Here is an 18413-nt window from a genome sequence, read left to right as displayed (position 1 = left end):
TGACAACATCCATGATTAACGCAAATTACCATGCCTGGTACAAAGTTTTGTGCTTCATATATGCCAGAACAGGATTCACCATTTTATTTTCATTTCCTTTTCATCGTTTTTATTTAATAATCTTAAACAATTCATTAAACTTGACTTGTAGTGAATGCGTAATTTTCCCGAAAAATCACTCAGAATAAAGCTAATATCATCAATTTCGTTTTTCTTCTTCTATAAGATTCCTTTTTATTTGCTATAGTTATGGTTAGGCACAAAGCCTTTATTGACAGGTTACACCCAAATTTATTGCTAATTGAACACACTAAGGTCAAGCTAATGGCAAATTCAGCTGGAATTGTCTAGTTTCCATACTGCTCGACCTGATAGTCATAAATAAGCATGAGTAATAGTCGTAAATTAGCATGATTGATTATTTCAAGTAAAGGGTTAGGGTTAGGGTTAGGGTTAGGGTTAGGGTCAGGGTAAGGGTTAGGTTTAGGGTAAACTAATTACGTTATCAGGTCGAGCAGTATGGAAACTAGACAGCTCCAATTCAGCTTGGGTAGGCAACGTGAGAGTTGGAGCCTCTTATTGGTTGACTGAAAGCCTACTCGGGCGGGCAACTGGTTAACGAGCAGGAAAAACGACTAGGACAACCTAAGATAGAAACCTTCTGTATATTGCAATGCTCGGAATCTCCTTATTGTTATTAAAAGATGGGATCTTGTTGCGTCATCCTTTGGCGATTCAATGCAGAATAAGGTCATTCGAAAGCATTGAAAAATTATAATCTACAAAAGGTGTGGTGTTGTGAAAAGGACGATAATTAACTATAGAATGGGGCTATATTTTGAGATTAAAGTGGAATTCTCAGCCTCCCTGAGCCCCCTTGATCAAGACCCCTTTAGCTATCCCTTTTTAAACAAATGAAAAGAACAAGCTAATGAGTCAGTCGTCCTTCTGTCTTGGAGCCAGAGCGCATGTCTGATAAAGCTTTAGGCCTATTCGCACGCTCGTTGAACATAAAAAAGGGTTTCATTTGCCGGGGCCTTGCCCCCCCCAAAAACTTAAGTAACATAAGTAAAGTACTTTTATTTTTAAATTATGGCTGATGTTACACTAGTTTATCAGGGGTAACCCCTCCCCAAACAAAATGTGGCTTCTCAGTCGTTTTTCATCACTCATAAAACAACTTCCCTTCCCCCAAAAAACAAACTTCTGTTTGGTAAGCCAGACAATTCTTGTCTTCACGTAAACGTTGCCCAGATTGTATACACAAAAAATCAAATAGGCGACCTACATTTCCAAATTTTGCTATTGTCATATGAAAGAGTTGAACTGATAAATCTATTTCTCCCAGCTTTTTAGGTATCCTTTCCCTCGGATCCCTGTCAGTTCACGAGTTTTGCCCCTGTTAACTGAGAATATCAGTGGAAAATTTAAAATGTTTTAAGAATTTGATGTAAGTTAAAAGCCAAAAAGTTGAATTGAAGAATGTTTTGATTTTAGCTAGAAAGAATACTCGATGCTCCTTCGTATTGCTGGTAAATAACTGTTTTATTATTCATGGATTTTTTCAGACACTTTTATTTGAAGGCGTGGTTGGGTCTTTCAATCTTGATAATATATTTCTCCAATTGAGTTTACACAATAAAAAAATTCTACAAATGCAGTTTTGTCCTTCTATTGTTGCCCAATTTATATGCATAAATTAAACTTTTCAATTCCATTTCGAAGATAGGCGTGATCCGATTAAGTTCATTCTCAAACTTTTGGGCGATCTTGATTCATACTTGCAAGGATCTTTCAAGAAATACCAATATACTGGAAATTTTTAATCAATTAGGAATGAGCAGCACTGTTTTTCTCACACAAGCTCTGCGAAAATCATGGCCTGTGAAAAGGTGCGTATAGAAAAAGTGATTATGGATTAGGCGTTTTGGGCGGAGAAAACATCAGAGAAAATCATTGTTTAAGGAAGTTTCTGTTCGAAATGGAGGCAAAAATTGAGCCATTCCAAACTGGAATGTTAGCTATTCTTAGAAAGTTTAATGAAACTTTGGAGCGTCAATTCTTGAACAGGTTTAGCAATAGTTCTATTCTCCTCCTTTGCCTCTCTCATGTTTAGCTCAAAACACTTTTGAACTGCTAGTGGCACTAAAATTGTCATTATTTTTTATGGCTGAAACTGTCAATTTATTAAATTGATTAATTAATTTAATAAATAAACGTAGAAAAAAGTTTGTTGTTAATACTGACTTTCAGGATTGGACAAAACACGTCAAATATTTTTTCTTCTCAAAACTCTTAAGAGCTTGATTGTTAATTATGTGCAAGTGACGTTGTGTTCTCAAGTTTTGCACGAGTGAAGTTGAAACTACGGAAATTCTTTTCAAAACGTCGATTAGACCCGTCAAAGTGATTAAGATAATTCTAAGATTTTCTCTTTTTTACTTGGGTCATCTTCCAATCCCATTTTGGATGCGAGCCGGATAATTGGTTGATAGACGAAATAATGGCTTGTTTTTTGATGAAATCTGATTAACTGATTATTATTTCAACCGAGAGTAGAAAATTTATTCAAGGTAAAGAGTTTTATCTAATAGGTATTTGGAGCCCTGTCAAACATTTTCTCGTACTCACATGATGAAGTCATGTATTCTGAATCTTTAAGATCTTAAACAACTTTAATCATATCTTTAAGTTCTGATTTCTTGCAAGAAATAATTTTAAATGCGTGTGCTACCAACATATTATGTTGATGACTTCGTAATCAGGAACTCTTTGTTTGATTTTACCATGTATCGATCTACTTAATGCATTGAAGTTATCTTAGTGATTGACACATCGCTTATTTACACGACGTTCAAGAAACTAATCAATATCATTTATCAATACATACCCAAGCACTGTTTAACTGAGTCGTGGCATTAAAAGTCAAATCAAGCCGTCGACTGCTGATTGCTAATCGAGTAAGCCTAAACCTTTAATCGCCTTTTGAACTATTCCTTGATAACAACAATATGATGCGCGACAGAAAATACACAAGCTCCGCACTGACAACGCAAACATACCCGCTGACTTCCTATCGCTTAAAATCCTGCACCAACTTGCCAAATACTCGTCAAAACATGCTGTTTTGATTGCGATTCACCCGCCACTTGTTAGCAATGAGGCAATTGACTTGACCTGTAGTACGCTTTCACAGTATTCAATCCTGTCCTGCTGTCGAAATTCCTCACTTTAATTACGCACTTGTTTAGGCTCATAAAAATTTCATATTTTCTTCTTTAGTCTCCAGCAACGACTGACTATTAACACTAAGTGATTGTTTTAGCTTCGCCAATGAATCAACACCGTGTTTTCACATCAGTTTTAACGTCATGTTGACTTTCTTAGAAACTTAAACTCAAATTGACTTTTTTCTGAAGAATTACAACTTTTAGGGTGCTTAAATCGATTGATATAAATGCTTAAAACCAGTTATCGATGTTTCTTAATTTTTTTTCAAAACCTGGTACAAGGTAAGGATCATCAGCAAAAAGATTACTCAAAGACAAAATTAAAATAAATTCATGGTCTGACTGTAAATGTCAAGTGATAAGTGACCCCTATCTTGAAACGGTGTCCCCTTACCCCATCAATCATTCATACAATAACCCCAAAATTTTCAAGTTTAAAGTAGTCAATGCCATACTTCAATGTATAGCTTTATGATGTTAAAGCCAAGAAGACTGAATTTTCTTTAATATTCGATTTTTGAATTTAAGTGCTCACTCTACACACACATTGCTGCTTGAATTGCTTTGTTCACACTCTTTTTAAAAATGCCATCTTTCTCTAAAATATTTCTTTGACTTTAGTAAAGCATCCAATTCCCCAGCGAGAAAGCCAAAAGTTTACACATAATCACTGCCATAGGACTTAGAACAATAACTTCAGCTTATATTGTCGTAAAAAGCTACATCTACCCCTTTTAAAAAGTTTTTCTCCAAAACATAAGGTATAATTCTAGGAATCATGTATTTCCTTGTGACTTGAATGATGTTTACCTTTGATCGGGGCCCCTATCTTCACTGTCCCATCCGAATCTTTATACTGAATACACATCCATGGTTAATGCCCTTACGGTAATTATAATGTTTGGAGAGTTGGAAATGAAAGAGATGCATTCGGTATAAAGAAAGGGAAGGTATAGAAGTAACACTCAAGCTATTTAAAGTCTCAGGTAAATTCGAAAGAAGTAAGAACTGTACTCACGGCCTCTGTCAACAGAAAAAAGGGGACACGGACACTGTTATCTTGCTCTTTTTTATTTTGAAATTAATATGATGCATGAAAGTTTTTTCTAACATTTTAACACTTCAAAAATTCTCTAAAAAAATTGCAGACAATTTTCAATTATCTTAAGAAATGACCGATTTTCAAGTCTGCCTAATGATTGCAACTGTGTTTATTATCTAAATTTGTGTCCGCTTCTGCCTCTTCGATTAACCAGTATCAACCGTGAAGTAATGATCTTAATCGGTTACTTGGGTTCAGTCCTTTTTCCTTTCCAAATCGACACAGCCCTATTTAACTGAATATGACAAACGCCTGTGTCATGGTTTTGATTTTTCTATTTATCGTGTTCCGTTTTGTTTTTTCAACTTTATCTGAGTATAGGTACAAAAATTCATTCATAACGAAACAGAAAACAGTCTCACCTTGAAACGATCTTTCCTGTTTATGTTGCGCTTCATCAAACCAAATCACTGTGTTTAACACAAAACTTTCAACGTGAAGAGCGTTAAAATTCCCATCTGTTCACGATCCTTATTATCAGATTTGAGGACATTGTACAATCCTGTGAGTAAGGACAGCTTGTGTAACACATGTAAAATCCGTTTATGGTAGTTCACCTCTTGAGTTGGGCCGGTTATGAGATTTGATGCGGATCTCTTTTGGCCATCTGTTTTCCCATCCCATTGTTAATGAATTTGACAGCCGATATAGTTTCCCTATTCAAACATCATAATGGAAGATCTCCAGAGAATATTCGGGATTTCTTTATTGCCCATATCTTAAACGAACCGCACTTACTGTACCCAAGAAATACAAAACCGAACATCTGGTTACAATTTTCTCCTTTGTCATATGAACTCTGATATTAGCGGCGGTGTTAAATGTAAAGTACCCATAGTTGAATTTCTGCAGCTTTTGTTGTGGGTTTTATATAGGCCAAGTTTGTAACTACATTTAAATGTTGCATTTCATTTTAACAATTGGCCATAGGTTTTAACGCGAACGTTGAAGAGGGGCAGAAACAAAATGGAAAATTATCACAGCTGCATGAAATCGAACATGCATTGGAGTTCGTAGCCCTATGTATTTGGAGAAATTGGGCAATTCTCTAAAATGCTTGCTTTTTTCTACTCTTAGGGACCCTGCATCCAGGACCTGTACTCGCCTAATTCGAGTTTTGACGTTAAGATTTCTTAAAGTAAAATTTAACACATCCCGGTCTGTTGAAAGCATGCCTAAAACTGATATTCAATTTTTGATGTCTTTGTGGACAGGACAGTAATAAATGATTGTTGTGTATGATCACCGACGCAAACATTTTGATATAAACAAGAGCCTCCAGGTTTGCAATGCAAATCGATTCTTCCGTTTACAACAGACCAGTTGTTTACTGCCAAACAAAAATTATTATTTTTTCTGAATTCATGGAAAAATATGTTGAGTATCATCACATCTCGCTCAGTCTTTGTTTGCTCATCAGTAAGTATTGTCTGGTGTGTTGGAATCTCTATCTAAAGTTATTATATTAATCTTCATTAAAAGATGAAGTAGTAATTAAAGTAACTGAAAAGAAGGGGCGTAGCACTGGGGGCTCAAAGGGGCTCTTGACTCCCCCCAATCAATACCAAAAGATAGTCATTGCTTTTGTTTTTGTAGAAAGTTTTAGCGAGGCCTCAATTGTTCTTTCATGGTACTACAACCCTGCTGGAGAGCACTTTATCTTTTAGATAACTAGTAGCTTTGACTCATCTATGTGCGCAAGTTTCTGTTTGACATGCAATGTTTAGATAAAGCAGCCCCATTCATTAGGGCGTAAAGCTAGAGGGTAACAAATGGAAAGAATGTTTTATTGAGGATTTATTATGTAATTATAGTCTTGATATATATATCTACAGGGGAGCCTGGGACTAAGTGACTTAACACATGTCAACTTGATAAGATCAAAATATACTTACAAGCAATGTTTACTTTGTGTGCCTATATTGATTGGCAGGCTGTAACCAGTGCGATGCATTTAGTAAATTACTGTTTTCTAACAGCTACGATGTGTAGATAACAATATTATCGTACTTCAAATACCCACACGCATTTAGGCTGTTTTTTGGCTGTGATTTCTTCCAAACTCTGCCATACATGTATCAAACTGATGGCAGAGCTTCATAAAAAATCGCTAACTGAACTGCTACGTCTTGTTGTCTAACGTGTTCGATGTCTTCTGCAAGCCTAGGCTCTTGTATAAACTTATACAAAAGCTGCTTCTGTGACACAAGTGAGAAAAATTTTGTTACAGTTCAACTTAAGTCTTTGTGGCACGGGAAAAAAGTTCCGCTTGGTCGGCCTGAATGAGAAACGTTAAAAAGGCCAAAACGTGTTGCAAATGTACACGATCGACGACACTTTTCAATTAAACTTGCCTTAGAAATTGTTTGTGTAGATGGGATTTAAAAGTCTAGCAAATGTAAGCCAATTGTAGCTTATAACCCCTTTTTAACTGGATAGGGTCTGTTGTATTTCTTTGCCCCTATAAATAATGGGGTTGAAAATAGAACCTTTCTTAATGTTGCTATTGACATTAAAATGCAAAATATACAAAATTTTGAATGTACTTAAAAATTCTTTATTGAGCAATCTTTTATTTAAAGGCTGTATTTTTATTTGTTTTCTTCACAGTCCTGGAGGAAATGGAATTGCGCTTTGACAAACAACGAGCTCACAGAAAAAGATGAGTTTTTTTGTTCCTGGAAAAGCAAGTATACAAAATATCTTTTATTTCAGAGACAGTTTTACCAACTGATTTGTATTATCATTATTATCTTGTTTATACTCAACTCTTTAACTATATTGCAAGTCGATAATCATTAACATTTTCATTTTTATAGTATATTTCTAATAGTTAAGCATTTTATGATCATATCGAAATTTATCGCACTAATTTCCAATTATTGGCAAAACTTTTTTGAATTCATTCCAAAATCTATCATATTTTGCGTGCCTAATGTAGTTTTTCTGGTATTAAGACAGTTTTTGAGTCATGCTATCTTGTTTGTTATTGTTTGAGACAGTTTATCATTATTTTTCGTGCTAGTTTTGCACTTCTCTCTATTGCTAGCTTATTGAGACGTGTGAGATTGTATGTTATTTTATTGGCTTTAGGAATGTAGACCTGGAATTTCGAATAACCGCAATATTATTTCATTGATTATTTTATCAACTACTAATTCGGTTTTATTTTGCTGCCTTGTTTCTGTAAATTAATGTCAGAAAGAAGTAGCAAATGTGTCTTGGCAACTAAATGTTCTTTTAAGGGGAACCCATTACAATCATCTGCCAATCAGAGATAAAAGGGTAGAGGTCAGTCGCCTAGGGTGCTATTTAGAGAACAAAAGGGCTCTGTTAGAATTTGTACAATAAAGAATGGAGTCCATAAGCCAGCTCGAATCTTTATACATGATCAAAAAGGAATGTTGCAAACAGGCCGAAAAAATACAAATTCCTTGATGATGAAATAGATAAATACATTTCGTTTGCGGTGTTGGCAAGTAAATGCTTGATTCGTATAAAAGCCATATCCCGCTGAGCGCTGAAATCAAATAAACGCCGGATTCAAATAAATGCCGGATTCAAGTAGATACCGGATTCAAATAAATGCCGGATTCAAATAAATGCCGGATTCAAGTTGATACCGGATTCAAATAAATGCCGGATTCAAATAAACGCCGAAAATACTACACAATTCAAGAATTCGATTAAAACTCCAGTTCTCAAAACCAAATGTGCATGTAGTCTCACTTTTGTGATCGTTTACTTTTGTAAAAACTAACTTTAAATAACCTATATACAATAACAATAACTAAAAACGCCGGGTTCAGATACCTAAGCGCCGGATTCTTATCAACGCTTGATTCGATATAATGAATCGGGCCTTGTCAAAAACTTCGTTTTTTGCATAATGCTGCAATTTTTATTCTGATGAATTTAGTTAAGTCCTAACTGTATCGCCATTACTTTAAACTTGCAAGTTAAAAAAGCTAAAAAATTTTAACAAACTTACCCGAACTCAGCAAATCCAATTTTTTATTGATAAACAAAATTACTCGTCATTAATCAGTTTTAATATCTTTGTTTTCTCCCTTCATTCAAAAAATCGTTAGAGACAACTTGGTTGTTATCAATCTATGTCACTTCAATCTTGAATTATATTATAATATTTTTTTAGGTATTGTTCCAGCGTTAAGTTTTATCAGTTGAGGTACCAAAATGTATTTCTAGATGATAAGATGCACGGAAATTTTGCTATTTCCAAACATGTTTCGTTTTTAAACAATCTTTTCATGGTACAGAATTTCAAAATGGCGTTTGCTTATTCAATTCCATTTTATATTCAGTTTTCCACACAGTATTTTGAAGAATTATCGTTATTTGCAGAAGTTGTGATTTTCCATTTTTTCAATCTTCAAACCCAAATCATAGAATGATAATTTCGTCTGCCCCCAAAAAAACTAGAAGCATTATTTTACTTCTTTTATGTCGTTAATTTTTTTATTTAATTACAAGTCTTTGATGTTTACAAAAGTTTTTTCTAATTACTCAAACCTTTAAGAAACCGGAAACAAAACAACGTAGTCTTTGTAAACATTTTTTTGCAATCACAAACTGGAAAATGCATCAAATTTCTCGATTTTAGTGTTCCTTATTCAATTCAAAATCGTGCTTACGCCCATTGTGCAGTTTTGTGTAATTTCATTAAAATTACTATTCGATCCGCAATTTTTATGGGTGTTTAAATTTAATAATGACTTTAATAAAGGCATTATAACGCCTGCCAGAGCTTCTCGTCTAACACACTTCACAGCATAAAACCTCAAATAGGCGATAAAAATCCCAAGCTAGGAAATAGATATATATATATATTTGAAACCTCCTGAAGAGTGAGTTACTCACGAAACAGGCTTGTAGAGATAAACCATGTAGTTTTACTTTTTTCAACTATATGATATATCACGCTCTACGTGCTAACGTATTGAGCACTGTGCTACGGAAGTATCAAAAGACAAATTTCTATATATACATATATATGTATTCAAAAGCTCTAGACTGTAATGTTTTTTAAATATTTAAATAGATGATCAGTAAAAAAACAACTTAATTAACGTTTCGCAATATGCTTCTTCAGAATATTTGAAGAATGATTCAGAATATATATAGAATGCTTCTTTATTGTTTCTTCAAGTTGTTTTTTTACTGATCATCTATATATATACACCCAGTTGCGGATCGAAATAGGCCAATCAAAAAGAGGTCATTACATTGTTCAAGGGTGAAAAATATGTCTTAAAATGATTAAGTATGTCTTACAATATCTGCTCTTTTAAACTTACGCTTCTCTCTTTTTATTCCCTTTTTCCATTTGATGCTACCAACACGGTGAGTAAATTTCATCATGGCCTTTAAATGTTCAAGTGTGAAGATTTATAAATTCTAATTTAAAGTATAACGTGTTAGGTATTTTTCCGATTAACCAATTTCACTTTGTTGAATAGAATCTATTTTTGAGTTCTAGGAAGCTCTCAGTATGTAGACCATTTCAACATAAAATATATATTTTGTCAAACTATGAGAGCACCAATGTTTTTATATAAAAATGACAACTAAAATTTACTTACAAAATTATCAAGCGTTAAATGCTAAAATGCAGTCTTTTTCTTTATGTTAAAAATCAAAATTGAGGAAGAAAAACAATTTTGCAACTCACTGCAGCATGCGTATAATTTTAATATAAGGAACATGTTTGCTTCCATCATGAATTTTTTTCATCGTATGCTAATATTGTTAATATATTTTTAATATAATTTTAAGATGGAAATATACATAGGTTTTTATTAAACAACTTAGACTATGTTATCGAAATGATAAAAGAAAATATTTGTCAACTGGGAAATTTGGGCCGGGGGATTTTGGATTTTTTGCTGGTAAAATAATCTTATGTTTGATAAAATCACCTGATGATATGTGAAAAGAAAAATGTTCTCTTTGTGTATATCTTCATCAGTGTATATTTTATTCTACAAGCATCCCAGGCCCCTTCACGGGCTTGTAGTGCTTAATAAATAACAAGGTTGGGGGGGGGGGGCTCTTGCGCAAAATGGGATTAGAATTATTCTCATCTAGCTTTTTACAAGTAGCTCCATAATTTTCTGCTTGAGACTATTAGTAAGGACGTTAGAAAGTACTAAAGTAGATAGAAATTCTCCAATGAATGCCTTTGTGAAACGCTCTTAGGGAACGGACGATCCAGATAAAACTAAACTATTTGAGATGGTATCAATATCGAGACAACTCTGACGGAAAGATCTCATTGCACGCCCTCAATTTTGAAACCAGAGATAACTTTTCTATTTTACTTTACTATATTATACTTTATTATACTATACTACACTTTACTATACTTTGCTATACTATACTATGCTATACTATGCTATACTATACTATACTATGCTATACCATACCATACCATACTCTACTATACTATACTATGCTATGCTTTGCTATACTATACTATGCTATCCTATACTATACTATGCTATCCTATACTATACTAAACTATACTATACTATGCTATACTATACTATACTATACTATACTATACTATACTATACTATACTATACTATACTATACTATACTATACTATACTATACTATACTATACTATACTATACTATACTATACTATACTATACTATACTAAAATATACTATACTATACTATACTATATTATACTATACTATACTATACTATACTATACTATACTATACTATACTATACTATACTATACTATACTATACTATACTATACTATACTATACTATACTATACTTAACTATACTATACTATATTATACTATACTATACTATACTATATTATACTATACTATACTATACTATACTTTACTATACTATACTATACTATATTATACTATACTAAACTATACTTTACTAAACTATACTATACTATACTATACTATACTATACTATACTATGCTATGCTATACTATACTATACTATACTATACTATACTATACTATACCATACTATACTATACTATACTATACTATTCTATACTATACTTTTTTAAACAAAATTATTCTATATTATGCTATCCTATACTATACTATGCTATCCTATACTATACTAAACTATACTATACTATGCTATACTATACTATACTATACTATACTATACTATACTATACTATACTATACTATACTATACTATACTATACTATACTATACTATACTATACTAAAATATACTATACTATACTATACTATACTATACTATACTATACTATACTATACTATACTATACTATACTATACTATACTATACTATACTATACTATACTATACTATACTATACTTAACTATACTATACTATATTATACTATACTATACTATATTATACTATACTATACTATACTTTACTATACTATACTATACTATATTATACTATACTAAACTATACTTTACTAAACTATACTATACTATACTATACTATACTATACTATGCTATGCTATACTATACTATACTATACTATACTATACTATACCATACTATACTATACTATACTATACTATTCTATACTATACTTTTTTAAACAAAATTATTCTATATTATGCTATACTATTTCATACTGTTATATACTTTGCTATGCGATTTTCACTAGAAAAAGATTTATACGGATTTACTAATAAAATAACAGGTGTACGCAATTTCCATGGAGTGATTCTCCTTTCGGGCAGAAAATGCTCTATTCCCCCACCCCCACCCACCCTCTTTTGCGCCCCTGACCTTCGGCACCCCTGTCTTTGACTTGAAACGCGTGCTAGACTTCTGAATTTGATGTTTCTCTGTTGAATGTATCTCAAAGAAGTTGCAGTTCAGAAGGTTGTCTATTTTCCTGCTTGCACCCTTACTTGTCTCTAATCTCGGTAACTTTTGCGATATGACGTCAGAGTATCTCGGCTAACCCAGATGTTCGGCAAATTACAGAACGTTCTATTGGAGCACTGGATTCCTTTTGGTTTTCACGAAATCGACGAGAGCCGAGCGTTGTATCAAATAAAATGGATTTGCAAAAACTCCACAGCCAACTGCAGTCGATATCTGCACAACATCAGGTTTGTTTCCCATGCAAATTTCTTTTGATAATAAATGTGACTTTATTTTACCTTTTTTTTGTTTCACCAGACTTTACACGAGTTTTTGCTCGATCATTCATGAATGGCCTTGGGATCCTAGCTAAATGTCACTCACCTCAAGGATACCTCATCGTTTGTCACGATTTTCTCCATTCCTCCTTACAAAGCAAAAGTCGATTACTCAACTAGAAGTTTAGAAGCTTTTGGAAATTTCACAATTTTACGAAGCCTACAGTCAATAAATCAATTGTGAAATTTTGCTTTCAAACTTGGCGAGAAGAGCAGCATGAAAATTCTTTCAGGCTTCCCGACTCAGCTCTTTGAGGAAAATGACATGAATATAAAAGAGGAACTTCTCTGCAGATTTTATAGACTCCCTTAAAGTCCTAAAACAAAGAGTAAAAGCTTCAAAGATCTCAGTATTATTGAACCAAATTGCAGATTCCTCGTTTTCCCGAATTATTTACAATGAATTGAGGTCCAATTGCGATTTAAGCTGCGGGTACGTAGAGTTTTTCGGACCAGCCCCGAAAACTCTTTCTTCTGCAGTTTCGCATTTGTCTTTGGTAATAAAATGATCAATCGCATTTACAGCCAACTAAATGCAGAAAATTATAGCCATGTTGCATTTAAAAGGCAGAATTCAATAGCATTATTTTTTAATCAAAGCCCAGACCTCGTTGGTATAGTAAGCTTTGACTGCAGTTTCATGTTCATTACCCTTTAATGTTTAGGGAGACAGCTGTCACATTGGAATGAAATATGATATGAGAATGTTAAATTTAACAATCATCTTCTTTACCAAACCCTGAAGTTTCCTCTGGCATACCCAAAAACTGTCAAATTAAAACTTCCACTTACAGATAAAACTCTAAGACAGCTTTGATTTAATAGTTTTTTATCTAATTTTCCAACAGTCAAACTTGAGGCAATTACTTAGCATGTAAAAATTACAATTTCCAAAATAAATTTCTGCCTTGAGTTGTTTGTTTACAAGCAACTATTTTCAGATTTTGTGACAATAATGTATTGGATTTTTGATAAACATTGTTAAAACTAAAAACTTGTTTGTGTCTCTATTTTTTATTGAAGGATTCATTTTAGAAATGGAAAGCTGTCACTTTGTATTTTGGTTTTTTTCTTTCCTGGTGTAGTTAACTGCCCCTTAATGTTTAAAACTTTATTGAAACCATTTTATTTTACCTTTTCTTCTGGTATACACTAGTGTACAACATTTTTATCACAAATGAAGGTGGGTTTCCACTTTGCAAAACTTATACCAACTTTCTGATTTACTGTTTTTAGGAGTAATAGCATTAGCTTTGCATACAGGCAATTTAATTTAATTTGGTTATAAATTCTAATTATTTTAGCTATTTTGAATGAGATAATACTATTAATAATCCAGTCTCCTAATTATGAACAGGAAACATTTGATGAATTGCTATTTTAATTAAAAATCCTCCATCTTTAACCAACTCTTTTTTGTAAGCTGTTTTAATTTAGTTAAGCATCCATCCTTCTTGTTTCAATTAAAACAATGCAAATTGCGAAACATGTTTTGGAGACATTTTCAATTGATTTCCTTTGAATTAGGATTCTTGGAATACTGTATCTAATTTTTTCTCTTCTTTTATATTTGAACTTTGATGTCATTTCCATTCAAAAAATGTAGTTCTCATTCTTGCTGCTCTTAATTGTAACTGTTATTTAAAATTTTGTAATTTTTTAGTGTTAGTTGTTTGGAAAATAACTCTATTTGGATGTAATATAGTGCAATTTAGTAAAATACAATTCCCTACAAAACAAAAATGCAGTTCATTCTTGACAATAAAAGCTACCTTGGAGGATTTTATAGTTCCTTAGCTGTGGAAAAACACTAAAAAAAATTTGAGCTTGAAGATCTCATATCAAATTCATTGACACACACTGCCTCCAAAGATTGCATATCATTGTTATTTTATTTTTAAGGAGAGAGAACTTTGAGGTCAAATGTAAATACCTTCTTTAAGGTTATTCTCAAATGCATGAGCACAAAACAAAGGTTCATTTTTACGTTTGTCATTCCAAAGTGGTTTTTGGCAAAAACTTTTTGAAACACTCCATATGATAACTGGCTCATTTTAAAAGTTCTTGCAAAAACACAACCGTTGCTGTAACATTTAAAACTTTAAACCAACATCTAGCAGTTTTGGATAAACTTTGTTTTTTTGTAAGTTAACAATTTCAGAATTTGAGAAACAATTTTTCGGTCTGATGGCAATTAGATTTATACACAATATTCTAAAATTGTGACTATCTAATGGATAATGTTTGAAAATGTTTTTTAATCTACTATAGGGAATAAGAAAAAATTAAGAATTTAGAAATAATTCTTTCTTAGTCACACCATGATGTTGTAGTATGGCCTGGTCCTTTCTTTGCTACCTTAACCATCCCGAGTTTTGCCAATTTGTACCAATTCACTGCTTTGTGAGAGATGGAGAGAGGAGCACTCTAATTAAATGTTGAACATAAAGTCTAACTGCAGCCCACTTGCAAGCACTCTTACCATTTGGCCACTCTTTGTTGGTAGTGAGATGTTGAAATGTTTTTAGTTTTGTTTAATAATTCCTCATTTTAATTTTTGTTCTAGATGCTCATCAAAACCCTTAGCAGCAATGAAGAGGTAAAAAAGTGTTTTTTAACTATACCACCTTTTTCGTGATGATAATCATAATCATGAGTGGTGTGGCTTGACCTTCCAGACTAGGGGATGGTGGGTCATCAATAGGAAAATTTACAGATGAAGAGATAGATGGAGAAGAATTTAGGTGCTATTCTATCTCACCTACTGATAGATGATTCTACCAACAAACTAAGGATTTTGTAGACAAACTGAAGATTTACCAACAAATTCATGAAGTCTTGGGGGGTGTTACACCCCCTCCCTCTACACCCCCTGCTAGCTATGTCCCTGATTATCATAATCAACCAATCACAGGGGAAGGCCTTGAGGGCATTTCTTTAAAATGATTGTACTTATGAATGTCTTATTCGTAAGGCAGGCAAGAAGCATGTCTATTGTCTACAAAGTTTGTGCATTGAATTTCACCAGACTATGAGAAGCACACTCATACTTTTATGCAGGATATTTTTTTCCATTTCAAATTAGTTTCTAATCTAAATTGTTTTTCAAGAAACTCCCACAACCCACCAAACGGCACACTGAATCAAGCTACATTTAGTAAAAACAGCCTCAGAGCTTTGGGTCTCAAGATGTGGAATAGTTTAGCAAACAAGAGGAAATCCTCGGAAGCTGTCAACAATTTCAAACAGTTGATAAAGCAGTGGTTATTATAGTGCCATTGTTATGTGTGTAGACATAACGAGCCTTGAAACATATGATTGAAACAAAGTTGGCATCATCTAGAAAAAAAATCAGTTCTCTCTGCCTACTATAATTAGGGGTTTGGGAATGTAATAGTTTTTTAAATGTATAGTAATCATTGTCAGTTTTACAGTATGGTGAAATTCTCTTTTTTATTTTGTGATTAGAAACTAGAAGCTTTAAGATTTTTCAAATAGAACAAATTTAAAAGTATATCTTGATTTTCCATTGGTAAGATTCAAACTATTTTTTGTAGGAGGCAAGGAAAGAGAAGATAAGAAATGTCCATGATGAAGTCACTTCATTCAATCGAGAACAGGTTTGAGCTTTGCACTTTACTGCACCACTTTACACTGCTGAAAGCTCTTTATAAAGCAATGCACAAGGGTTTTAGGAATGTTTTTACCTTTTTTGTATTGTAGGAGGAAGGTTGGTATAGATCAGCCTAGACCAAGGAACCAGTGGGGGGGGGGGGTTGGCAGGAGCTGAGTGGTGTGTCGTGGTAGACGAGTAGTTAAGTCACTCAACTGCCATGCCAGAGCTCCGGGTTCAATCCTAGCTTATGGACGGCCCTCAGTTCACTCAACTGAAAATGAGTACCTAGTTGAAACTAGGGAGGTAAAAAGCAGCATGGTAAGGAACTGGCCACTCTACCACACAATGCTACCACACAATACCAATGCACAATGCCACCACACAATGCCACCACACAATGCCACCACATAATGTCACCACACAATGCCTCGGGTCAGGACGATGCACCTTCAACAGCGCATTCCCCAACATTCGATATGGAATACAGGACTAACCTTTACCTAAGAATGTAAGGTTTCTTGCCAAAATAGCTTGTCATAGCAGCTTTCCATAGTGTATCCTCTTATATAATTTTGGACAGCCACTGTTGTCATCCCCAAAAGTGAGACCAATTAGCATTTTAACCTTATATTTGGCACACCTTGTGAGAATTGGTGGTGGATTGGGAGAGGGTGCTTCAGCCCTGATATCTTCTACTTCTACTTTTGCTTCTTCTACACAATAAATCAACTACTTCTTGAAGAAGGTTTTGTCGATGTAAAGGAAAAAATAAATTAAGAAAAAAAGGAAAAGGGGAAACAAGCAAGAGCACATGCCAAGATGAAATTATCTAGAGTTTATCAAGTACATTTGCCGACATTTTGTGCCCCCCAGACTGATATTCTAGAATGATTGTCTTGGCTACTCATTTACCCATCTTGAAAGCTAAGCTGTCTGTTGGTTTATGAAAAGAAAACCGATACACCAGTTTTTACATAATGAGACAAAATATACTATATCACAAGGAGGTTATTGTGGAAGAATCTGAGGACTGTAGAAAATATAAATACATTCATTGCTGTATTGACTTTTTGTTTATCAGTTAGAAATTGTATTGCTTTTGCATCTTGAAATGATATAGCGTATAGAATTGAGTTTTAAGACAATGAATCTTCCTTGTTCATGGAAAATACTTTTATGCTTCTATATGTTTTAGAAACAACTGATTGAGAAAATCCGCAAATCAGTTAAGATGGAAAATCTCACAAAGTATAAAAATGGAGAATTTCAGTCAAAGAAAACGATCAAGGCAAGTATGAGTTGGTTATAGATAAAATTTGGGCAACTTCTTATCTCATAATACAACTTCTGCTTTTGAAATTTGGATTGCTTTGTTCTGGCTTATGAGGAGAATAATTTTGAATGCTTTTGAAAAAATGAATTGAAATTGGAAACAGCTGCTTGCCATAAACGATTCTTAGTTGTGTTTGTATATGAAAAACACAAATGGTCAAAGAAGGTAACCAGAATTTTTTCTTTTGATATGTGATCCCGGTGGGTCTGTGACTCAACATCCACCAGGGGCCCTGAAATTAGGGTGCTGTTGGTCACGTGATCAATCATTTCATTGTTTTTTATATCAATTACGAACAACTAAAAACTACTTAACTGCAATTACATTTAGCTGTGACATTCATGGCGAGGAAAGACACAAGGTCACTAAGTCCTCACCGTGAATGCCACATACAATTCAACAACAAGTTACATCATCTAAGAAAAAGAAAAAGAAAATAAAAAAATAGCAATTAGAGAAAAGAAAAAAAGGTGTGCTGCTGCTGTATTTCAGCATAAATTTAATCTGCAGAGGCCTTAATGAACGAAATTGTTGCTTCTAATATAATTCTGTTTGCAACTGTACCCAAATTCCGATCTCCAAACAAGAGTAAATGACAAAGGTCTTTCCTGAGAGCTGGTCAAAGAGATCCTGGCGCTTCATGGTGTATAGAAGGAAGTGCAGGAGAAAGTTACAGACACTTTCTTCAATTGAAATGATGGTGACGTCAAAAGATGAATCAAATATGAATATTTCGTATCAAGAATAGTTCGATTGTCTCCACAAAGTAATCCTGGGCTAATTTGATATTTAGCACTTGTCAAAGCAATTAGAAAAAAGGGGGAAAAGACATGATAAAGAGTTTGTACTCGTTTGATGACAACATTTTCGCAAAAATTTTAGAGGTCATATCTTGGACAGGTATAATTTACAACATAGATTTCTCATGAT

The 18413-nt window shown here is 33.5% G+C and overlaps 3 protein-coding genes across 4 annotated transcripts in view; 2 read left to right on the top strand and 1 right to left on the bottom strand.

The window, feature by feature from the left end:
* Positions 1-5274, bottom strand: part of LOC148960569 (uncharacterized) — a 36062-nt gene extending 30788 nt beyond the window's left edge. Inside the window, exon 1 of one of the 2 annotated variants that reach the window (XM_089110205.1) lies at positions 4695-5274. The gene's annotated coding sequence lies outside the window, so the exon portion shown is untranslated. Of the gene's footprint in view, positions 1-2890; positions 3439-4694 lie in introns of those variants that run through there. The other variant, XM_089110200.1, reaches the window with a different exon arrangement.
* LOC135695634 (protein lin-7 homolog C) overlaps positions 1-7490 on the top strand; it is a 49104-nt gene extending 41614 nt beyond the window's left edge. Inside the window, exon 10 of the mRNA XM_065214771.2 lies at positions 6943-7490. Within this exon, the coding sequence (XP_065070843.1) occupies positions 6943-6998 (56 nt within the window). The 3' untranslated portion in view covers positions 6999-7490. The remainder of the gene's footprint in view (positions 1-6942) is intronic.
* Positions 7491-7633: 143 nt separating this feature from the next.
* The window catches only part of LOC135695630 (PHD finger protein 21A), a 31111-nt gene continuing 20331 nt past the window's right edge, over positions 7634-18413 (top strand). The window contains exons 1-5 of the mRNA XM_065214766.2: positions 7634-9696; positions 12317-12444; positions 15101-15133; positions 16092-16154; positions 17346-17438. Of these exons, the coding sequence (XP_065070838.2) occupies positions 12391-12444; positions 15101-15133; positions 16092-16154; positions 17346-17438 (243 nt within the window). The 5' untranslated portion in view covers positions 7634-9696; positions 12317-12390. The remainder of the gene's footprint in view (positions 9697-12316; positions 12445-15100; positions 15134-16091; positions 16155-17345; positions 17439-18413) is intronic.

Source organism: Rhopilema esculentum, chromosome 2, assembly GCF_057945365.1.
Source record: "Rhopilema esculentum isolate cy_ngs chromosome 2, ASM5794536v1, whole genome shotgun sequence".
Lineage (NCBI taxonomy): Eukaryota > Metazoa > Cnidaria > Scyphozoa > Rhizostomeae > Rhizostomatidae > Rhopilema > Rhopilema esculentum.
Note: the sequence above shows the minus strand (reverse complement) of the source record. Positions and strands in the feature narration are given on the sequence as shown.